At 48.8% G+C, this 10438-nt stretch overlaps 1 protein-coding gene across 1 annotated transcript; it reads right to left on the bottom strand.

Annotated features, from left to right (window-relative positions):
• Positions 1 to 815: 815 nt before the first annotated feature.
• On the bottom strand, positions 816 to 6270 carry Tmem270 (transmembrane protein 270). The gene is made up of 3 exons (XM_035444498.1): positions 6163 to 6270; positions 1953 to 2390; positions 816 to 1121 (listed from the first exon to the last, which is right to left on the bottom strand). The coding sequence occupies exons 2-3, from the start codon at positions 2385 to 2387 to the stop codon at positions 834 to 836; spliced, it is 723 nt and encodes a 240-aa protein (XP_035300389.1). The 5' UTR covers positions 2388 to 2390; positions 6163 to 6270; the 3' UTR covers positions 816 to 833.
• Between the last annotated feature and the right edge of the window lie 4168 nt (positions 6271 to 10438).

The following is a 10438-nucleotide window of genomic DNA, read 5'->3' on the forward strand; positions in this document are numbered from 1 at the left end:
GACAGATGCATTTTGGGATAAATAGATGGATTTGGGGGTGAAAGGATAGAAGAACGAATTTGGGGAGGGATGGATGGTGAGGTGGAGTGGGTGGGTGAGCTTTTAAATGGAGAGGACAGATAGATGGATTTGAGACGGTTGGAGGGATGGACAGATGGATGAAGTTTGAGTGGATGGAGGGATGATGCATGGAGGGAGGGAGGGAGAAGAGGGAGGGGGAAGAGGGAGAGAAGGTCCTTTGGACCGACTGGCAGGTGTGTAGGTGAATGGGGAGTGGGTAGATGGATACCTTTGTGTGAGTGAATGGATGAGCTACTTCCAGACTTTCTTGAGAGTGATACTCAAAGCAATTTTTCTACATCTCTAAACTGTGGGGTCCTGGCACCTCCCAGAGGCCAGAGTCGCTAACTGCCCAGTTCCCTTAAATCCCTAGAGAACTGAGAACCAAGGGCATAGATTTAGTTAGAGGCCTGGGAAACAATGACACCTGGAGACCTGAGCTGGCTGGAACATGTTCTGTGACCTTGGAAATGTCCAATCCCTGAGGCTCAATTCTCTTGTGTGGAAAATGAAAGTCAAGCCAGATGCTGGGGTTGCTAGGAGACAAAGCAAATGACTTGTAAAGTGTCTGAGGAGGTTGATTTGTGATACCTGAAAGTCACTTGGGGAATGTGATTCCCATCCCAGACATGCCTGGGCCTGGGACTTCAGCCATGTGCACCAATAAGCACAGGTACACACAGATCCATACATGCACACATATGACACAGAATAGCCTTCCAGTCCAGCTAAGTAGAAGGACGGCGAGTCCGATAGGCAGGTGGGGGACACATTTATTCTCCGGGGGTTTCAGGCTGGGATGGGGAGGGCCCAGCCTCAGTGGTGGAGGACTCTGGAATTAAGAACTGAGGCGATGGGGGTCCTGAGGTCTCCTGGGATTTGGCTTCCTGAGCCTGGGCCAGTTGGGCTGTGTGTTCAAAGGCAGCCTGGAGCAGGTGGGAGGCCAGGCAGGTGGTCCAAGTGACAAGATAGGCCAAGTTCCAGGAAGTGAGGGTGGTTGTATGCTCCACCCACAGGTAGACTCGTCTCAGCAAGGCCAGGGCTTCCAGCAACACAGAATTCTGCAGGAGGGTCCAGACAAGCAAGAGCATTGGTGTGGACCAAAGGGATGGCTCAGCAAGCTGAGTTCAAGCCCTAGCACCCACAGGACAGAAGAGAAACAAATCCTATTTTCTCTGATGCCCACTTGTGTTCAGGCACAAGCATGCCCACACGCATACATGTGCACACACAAATAAATAATAAATGTTTGGGTTTCTTTTTCTTTTTAGTAACATTCTATGGGGCTGGGAAGATGGGTTAGTGGTGAGAGCTTGTACTACTCTTGCAGGGGACTTCAGTTCAGTCTCCATTACCCACATCAAGTGGCTCACAACTGCGTGTAACTCCAACTTGAGGGAATCTGATGCCCTCTTCTGGCTCTGGAGACACACACACACACACACACACACACACACACACACACACACACACATCACACACACACAAACACGCACATGCACACAATCATACACTCAATTTAGAAATAAGAATAAAAAATTAAAAACAGGAAACTAAGGGCTGGCGAGATGGCTCAGAGGTTACGAGCACTGGCTGCTCTTCCATGGGTCCTGAGTTCAATTCCCAGCAACCATATGGTGGCTCACAACCATCTATAATGAGATCTGGTGCCCTCTTCTGGCCTGCAGGCATACATGCAGGCAGAACAATGTATACATAATAAATAAGTAAATCTTAAAGAGAGAGAGAGAGAGAGACAGAGAGACAGAGACAGAGAGAGAGCATGCTAAGCGGCCTCCAGGACCTGCCCATGGCTGGTACTGAGCAGCCTTAGTCACACACCAGAGTCCCCAGTCTCTCAGCATCCCCAGCCTGAATCCCTGTCAACCCACCTGGCTGGGCAACCAGCCCAGACTAAAGTGATGGGCTTTCTGCACCAGCTTCCAGGTCAACAGCAGCATCAGTAAAGCCACCAGCATCAGGCTATGAAGACAGGAGATAAACAGGTCCCTGAAGGTGGCTGCAGACATGCCCAGAGGTACCCAGGCACCTAGGTGCCACAGGGTCAGTCTCACGATGCGAGCACAGCACAGCCCGACTTTGTATGCCAGCCTGGGTCCCCAGAGCAGCAACCACAGTGGGACCCATAGCAATGCCAGTCCAGTTTGAAGGGCCAGGCTCAGGGGACAGGTTATGATGACTCCTGGAAGCAGGTAGACCTGGTCACTGCGGGAGCCCCGGGCCTCCTGGGCCAGCCCCAACACCCAGTGCTGAAAGGCGGTCATCTTCAGGAGCAGAAAGCGGTACAAGTGCGTGCGGTTCTCCATCAGCTGCAGGAAGACGGGGACACCAGTGTTACCAGTGCCACCCACCTGGGACCCAAACTGTGATTTAGACATAGGGGCTGCCCAGTTATTATGGGTTGCATCTCAGTTAACTTATGAATGTACAAGAGTAGTTCCTCATTTATTTGTTTATTTATTTGATTTTGGTTTCTTTTGCAACAGAGTCTCTCTATGTAGTCCAGACTGTCCTAGAGATCACTTTGTAGAACAGGCTGGCCTTGAACTCACAGAGATCCTCCTGAGTGCTGGGGTTAGAGATGTGCACCACCACTGCCCAGCCCATAATCTTTAAAGAGTGATTTCCAAGCATGGGGATGTAGCTTAGCTGTGGTTAAAACCAAAAAAGGTGGCACATGCTGAAGTCTCAGCAGTTGGGAGGCAGAGAGAGGAGGAGAAAGAATTCAAGGTACTCTGATGCCATAGAAAGTTCAAAGCTAGCTTAGTCTACATGAAACCAAACAAACGGAGGTGGCTAGGTGGTTAAAGCTCCTGCCCCACAAGCCTGTTGACCTCAGTGTGATCCTGGAACCCCTGTAAAGAAAGAAGGAGAGAACCAACACCCCAAAAATCTTCCTCCAACTTCCAAATGGGTGCTATGACAAGCACCCACCACACACATCACATACAATAATAATAAATAACAAAAATAAACAAATAAACAAACTGAATGGTGGTGGCACACGCTAATCCCAGAACTCGAGAGGCCAAGGCAGGTGGATCTCTGTGAGTACAAGACCAGGCTGGTCTACAGAGTGAGTGCCAGGACAGCCAAGGCTACACAGAGAAACCTTGTCTTGAAAAACAAAAAATTAAAAACAAATAAGTAGATGTGACCTCCCCCTTAACTCTTCAGGATTTGAACACAGGCTGTGTGACTTCCCTCAAGTACCTGGGCATGCCCCTGGTTGCCCTCGGCATCACAAGGGCATCTGGAAATAACGAGACAAAGAGATGTTGAGACATGGGGACCAGGTGACAGAGTTTGGTACTGTCAGGGGTATGGGGAAGAGACTTAAGATTTCCAGGTCTCTTATCTGAGTGGCAGGTTGGCTAAGAGTGTCTTCTCTTCACCAAGGAGTGGGAGTAATGGGGAATGAGGCTGTAACTGAGAATGCCTTCCTAAAGAGTAAGCCTCCCTGGCAGAGCCTAGACCTCCAGTCCATGGGTGACAGAGATGATCAACCTGGAGCCCCCTGACCCACAGGAGTGTCAGAGTGCAGGGTCTGCAGACTCTTGAAGGACCAGGATAGGAAGCCAGGCACCAGGCACATGCCTGTTGTCCCAGCAGATCAGGAGTTCAAGGCCAACCTGGGCTATACAGTTGAGTTTGAAGCTAGCCTGGACCACATAGTGAGACAGCAGGGGATGGGGGGAGACACACAAGAAGAGGGGACTGGAGAAATGGCTCAGCGGTTAAGAGTACTTGCTGCTCTGGCATGAAGATTGGAGCCAAGTTTGGGTACCAGAACCCACAGCATTAAGTCAGTGTGGGCACGGTCCAGTGCATTCCTGCAACCCAGCACCCAAGATACTGAAGACAGGAGGATCTCTGGGGCTTGCTAAGCTGCCAGAAAAGACAAAATAAACAAAAACCCATCAGCCCCAAGTTCACAGGATTGAAGGAATAAGGGAGAATGATAGAGGAGGGCATCCAGACCTCTGGTTTTTATGTGCACACACAGCATGTGCATCCACACACATGTACAGACATCATACCCACACACATGAACGGACATCATACCCACACACATGGACGGACGTCATACCCACACACATGTACAGATGTCATACCCACACACATGTACAGACATCATACCCACACACATGTACAGATGTCATACCCACACACATGTACAGACATCATACCCACACACATGTACAGATGTCATACCCACACACATGTACAGACATCATACCCATGGGTAACACATGTACAGACGTCATACCCACACACATGGACGGACGTCATACCCACACACATGTACAGACATCATACCCACACACATGTACAGACATCATACCCACACACATGGACGGACGTCATACCCACACACATGGACGGACATCATACCCACACACATGGACGGACGTCATACCCACACACATGGACAGATGTCATATCCACACACATGTACAGACATCATACCCACACACATGGACGGACGTCATACCCACACACATGGACGGACATCATACCCACACACATGTACAGACGTCATACCCACACACATGGACGGACGTCATACCCACACACATGTACAGATGTCATACCCACACACATGGACGGACGTCATACCCACACACATGTACAGATGTCATACCCACACACATGGACGGACATCATACCCACACACATGTACAGATGTCATACCCACACACATGGACGGATGTCATACCCACACACATTAACACCAGAAGGAAATAAGAAGAGGGAGGAAGAAAGAAAGAAGGGGGGAGGAGGGGAAGGGAGAGGAAAGGGAAAGTGGGCCCATGAGATGGCTCAGCAGGTAAAGGGGCTTGCTGCTAAACCTGATGGCCTGAGTTCAATCCCCAGGACCCACATGGTGGAAGAGGAGAACTGACTACACACACACACACACACACACACACACACACACACACACACACACAGAGTCAATCAATCAGTCAGTCAGTCAGTCAGTCAGTCAGTCAGTCAGTCAGTCAAATATAATCTTTTTGAACGAAAGAAAGGACCAGGTGTAATGGCACACATCTTTAGTCTCAGTACTGAGGGAGGCAGAGGCAGGCAGATCTCTGGGAGTTCAAGGCCAGCCTGCTCTACATAGCAAGTACCAGGGCAGCCGGGGCTACCCAATGAGACTTTTCTCAAAATGGATATACATATAAATAAACAAACAGAAGGAAGGGGAAGAGAGAAAAGAAAGGAGGGGGAGGAGGGGAAGGAAGACTGCTGATAAACACCCATGCCACAGTAGTTCCTGATGAGGCTTCTGGGAGTTCACTGGTTATTCCCTGGTGGCTAGTAAACACTGAATCTCTATAGGTTCCTATCCCCACCATGCTTACCATCGCAGAGAGACTCCCAACCTGCAGCAGAATTCCGAGGAGGCCGGATCTGACCCGGGGAACGGCCTCCATGTCTGGCCTCCATCCATTCCTCCAGCCAGGAGAGGCAGGGTGACCTCACAGATGCCACAGGGTGGGGGGTTAGTTACCATGGGGACCCAGTTGCCACATGAGCCACTATCTCTTTCCTTAGGTCCCCTCCTGCTCCTCTGAGACCTCAGCTCAAATCTGGCTACATTGAGATCACAGATCGGATAGTGACCACAGATCTCTAGGATCAGTTCTCTGTCTATCTGTATATCTTTCTTTCTTTTTATTTATTTATGTTTTTAGAGAGGGTGTCAGGTAGCATAGGCTGGTCTCAAACCAGCTATGAAGTGAAAAAGATGACCTTGAATTCCAGACCCTCCTGCCTCCACTTCCCAACAGCTGGGATGACAGGCATGAGTCACCACGCCTAGCCTTTTGAATTTTGATTTGGCTTTTGTTAGAGACAGGCTCATCCCAGTAGTTCAGGATAGTCATTTCCAGCAGGTGTATTAGTAGCAGGTTTTGGCTTTAGGCAACCTGTGGCTAGAGACCCCCGGGAAAACAGCTCAGACCACATTCAGAATCAGTCTAGTTTACCTGCCAGTCATGGGTGGTGGGAAGGTAGAGAGGGAAGACGGAAAATAGAAGGGTGGAGGAGATGGAATCTGTATGGCCTTACCTTCCAGGATGGGCCCGAGAGTAGCAGATTTGCTGCAGAAGGAGCCCCAATTTAGCTTCCTCAACTGAGACCCTTCTGTCCTCACTACTCCCCATCCTTACCTCCCCCCCCCCCCCGCCTCCCTCCCTTCCCCTTCTCTCTCCCCATCAACATCGGGATGGAGAACGAATTGCACGCTGGTGGTGCTCAGTCTTGGAGTTTCCCCCATACAGAAGACCAGGGATGAACAGCTGGGAGCATCGAGGAAACCAACGAGGAACCACCAGGCCAGGGATCCCGGATAAAGAAGCATGATCGCATCCCCAGAGCGCTCCGCACGGGTGCAGTACTGCAACGCTGCCGCGAGGGGGCGGGAAACACCACGGGGTCAGCAGGGCGCTCGACAGGCAAGAGAAAAGTTTCTGATTTTTGCCCAATCGGTTTCTTGGTAAACAGCCTCTTGGAGCATCTGAGAGCACTGTTTGTGCATTTCCTGTCAATGCCTGGGTTACAAGAAGAGGAACCACCCAGAAATAATGAGACTCACAATCTTTCCCCCACCCCACCCTTTATTTTATTTTGGTTTTTCCGAGACAGGGTTTCTCTGTGTATCCCTGGCTGTCCTGGAACTCACTCTGTAGACCAGGCTGGCCTTGAACTCAGAGATCTGCCTGTCTCTGCCTCCCGAGTGCTGCATTAAAGGCGTGCTCTACCACCCGTTACCCCACACACACACACACACACACCGTCCAGTCTCCCCTTAATTTAACCCCTTCTTTATTTGTCAGAGCTGGGGGAGTTGAAACCAGGTCCTTACACATGTTAGACAAGAGAAGAAGAACCCAGCTTGGCCTCCATTCCTCTTTGTATCTGAGGCTAACTTCCGATTCTTCTCCCTTGCACCCTCCTATTTCAAGTTTTTTAACATGATTTTTATTTGTGTGACTTGGATAAAGCCATTTGTAGAAGAAAAACATACAAGTTTCCATATGAATATGTATAATGGCATGTGGATCATTTTGTATGCTCCAGAAAACAATAGAAGAAAAGATTAGGTATAAAATAATGGAGTTTGGCGTGGTGGCACATGATTTTAAGCCTAACACTGGGGAGACAGCGACAGGTGGATCTCTGATTATTTTGAGGCCAGCCTGGTCTGCAGCCTAGTTCCAAGACAGCCAAGGGGGCATAAAGAAACTCTGTTTCAGCCAGGTAGTGGTGGCATATGCCTTGGGGAGGAAGAGGCAGGTGGATCTCCAAGTTTGAAACCAGCCTGGTCTATACATAATGAGTTCCAGGACAGCCAGGGCTACACTGAGAAACCCTGTCTCAAAAAACAACAAAAAACAATGAGAGAGAGAGAGAGAGAGAGAGAGAGAGAGAGAGAGAGAGAGAGAGACCCTGTCTGAAAAAATGGAAAAAAGAGAAGAAAATAAAGGCCAACAGGTAAAGGCACTTGCTACCAAGCCCATTGACCTGAGTTCGACCCTGGACACCCACATGGTAGAAGAAAAGAACCAATTGCAGAAAGCTTAAGGTAGCTCCAGTGGTAGAGATTATGGCCGCCATGTTCCACTCCCACCACTGGGAAGGAATGAAGGAACGAACGAATGAACAGAACACCAGAGGTCTTGGATAAAGTGTTTAATATCAAGTCTGATAATTTGAGTTCCAGCCCCAGGACCCAAATGGTGGACAAAGAGAAACCACTGCCCCAAGTTGTCCTCTGACTTCCACAAGAGACACCCTTGTCCTTTAATCCCAGCACTCTGGAGGCAGAGGCAGGAGGATCTCTGTGAATTCAAGACCAGCCTGGTCTACAAGAGCTGGTTCCAGAACAATCTCCAAAGCCACAGAGAAACCCTGTCTCGAAAGAGAGAGAGAGAGAGAGAGAGATCCTTGTCATTTTGTATTCCCACACCCACGGAAAGGAAAGAAGAAAGAAAAGTCTTAAAACATTGTTTTAAATCAAAGGACCTGATAGAGCACAGGGCAAATCAATTAACAACAAAAGAAATGGAAAGCACCGTCAGGTTTGTGTAAAGATGCTCAAATCTCATTAGTAATCGGGAAGGAATGTGGATCAAAGCCACAGTAAGATACTATCTCCCCTTTCTTAGTAAAAAGCAAAAGAGCTGTACACCACGCACCGATGACTTCATGGGACAAATAGAAAACCATGCAGAGCCCAGAGCCTGACACAGGATTACAGAGATCCTTACAGGAAACAACTGTGCAAAGCTACCCATGAAACACATGAGAAAGTAAAACTGGAAATTGACCAAGAGCTGAGTGGTGGTTCAGCAGTATAGCACCCATCCAGAATTCCCCAGTGAGGGTCTGGGGCGTGGCTCAGTGGTAAAGCCCCTGCCTAGAATCCCCCAGTGAGGGGCTGGGGGTGTGGCTCAGTGGTAGAGCCCCTGCCTAGAATCCCCCAGTGAGGGGCTGGGGGTGTGGCTCAGTGGTAGAGCCCCTGCCTAGAATCCCCCAGTGTGGGAGTCAAATAAAAAGGGGTGGGGGGGGACTAGTGCTCTTGCTTCTACTCATCTTACTTCACATCACCCATTGGTAAAAGAACCCCTTACAGGAACATCTACCCATGAGTAACAAGTACAGAGCTACAGAAGGTTCTTCCCATCAGTAGAGAGATGGATAAACAAATTTGGAAACTCCTTTGAGGGATGACTCGATGTTGACTAGAATAAATGAGAACTATATGGAAAGATCCAGAAAACATTAGTTGAAAAGGAAAGTTCCAGGGAGCTAGTTGTAGCATGACAGCATTCATGTATTTTTTTTTCAAATCATTATGAAATGTTACATGTATTGTTCTGGATATACAATGCATATGTTAAATCTATGAAAACCTAGCTGAGTGTGGTGGTGCAAGCTGAAGCGTTATCTAAATAATCTTAGCAAAACCAGGAGTCAGATATTGGGTAAAAACCTGGAAGATTAAAGAACCAGGAGCAGTCGCCAGTTGCTTCCTTTCTCTCTCAGTCTAAAATGGAGCTGAGATCCTGTCTACACCCCACCTAATCATGTCCTATCTCCACCTCCCAAGTGCTGGGGTTAAAAATGTGTGCCACTACTGCCCAGCTTCTATGGATAACTGGAGGCTGGCTAGCTCTGCCCTCTGATCTCCAGGCAAGCTTTTTTTGTCAGAACACAAATGCCTGTAATACCAGCCCTCAAGAGGCTGAGGCAAGGGAATCAGTGAATTCCAGACCAGACTCGGCTGCCCTGGAGATCCTGTCAAAATCTTTCACTTTTATTGATTATGGTATGTGTCTCAGTTAGTGTTCTATTACTGTGAAGAGACATTGTGCCCAAGGCAGCTCATACCAGAAAACTTTTCACTGGGGGCTTGTTAACATTTCAGAGGATTAGTCCATGACCATCATGGCAGGGAGCACCGTGGAGGTGGACAGGCATGGCACCGGGGCAGTAGCTAGGAGCTCACGTCTGATCTGCAGGCAGGAGACAGAGAGCCATACTGAGCCTGGTATGGGTTTTTGAAACTTCAGAGTCCATCCCAAGTGACATACCTACTCTAACAAGGCCACACCTCCTAATCCTCCAGGGCATCTCCACTAATTTGGTCAAACATGTTAGCCTGTGGAGACCATTCTCGTTCTAACCACCACAATTTGTTTATGGGCTATGGAAGAGTAAGCACATAGGCCAGAGGATGACATTGTGGAGTTGACTGTGTCCTTCCACCTTTATATGGTACTGGGGATGGAAGTCAGGCCATCAGGCTGTCATGGCAGATGCTTTACCCATGGAGGCATCTCACTGGGCCTCCCCATCAATTTTTTTTGCAAAGGGAGTGGGGTATAGCTCAGTGGGAGAGCACTAGCCTAGCATCTGCAAGACCCTGAGTTTAATCCCCAGTATAAAAAGGAGGGAGGGGACGAAGGAAGATTAGATAGATGGATGGATGGATAGATAGATAGATAGATAGATAGATAGATAGATAGATAGGTAGGTAGGTAGGTAGGTAGGTAGGTAGGTAGATAGACAGACAGACAGACAGACAGACAGACAGTTTAGATTAAAAATTAGGCTGGGAATGAGGCTGTCTCAGTTGGTAGAGTGATTGCCTAGCACACAAGAAGCCCTGGGTTTGTTCCTCAGGCCTGTATAAAGCAGATGTGGTGACTTATAATCCCTACACACACTCCAAGGATGGAGACAGAAGGATCTGGAGTTCACTCATCCTTGACCACACAGCGAGCCAAGCCTGGGCAACATGAGATCACCTAGGAGATGAAATAGAAAGTAAAAGGGGGAG

The sequence above is a fragment of the Cricetulus griseus genome, chromosome 4, assembly GCF_003668045.3.
Source record: "Cricetulus griseus strain 17A/GY chromosome 4, alternate assembly CriGri-PICRH-1.0, whole genome shotgun sequence".
Classification (NCBI taxonomy): domain Eukaryota; kingdom Metazoa; phylum Chordata; class Mammalia; order Rodentia; family Cricetidae; genus Cricetulus; species Cricetulus griseus.

Bases quoted from the DNA above. Each gene is read 5' to 3' on its own strand.
- Tmem270 (XM_035444498.1), bottom strand. From the start codon at position 2,387: ATGGAGAACCGCACGCACTTGTACCGCTTTCTGCTCCTGAAGATGACC. The intron at 1,122-1,952 runs GTGGGTTGACAG...ACCCTCCTGCAG, and splicing joins TGGGCTGGTTGCCCAGCCAG to AATTCTGTGTTGCTGGAAGC.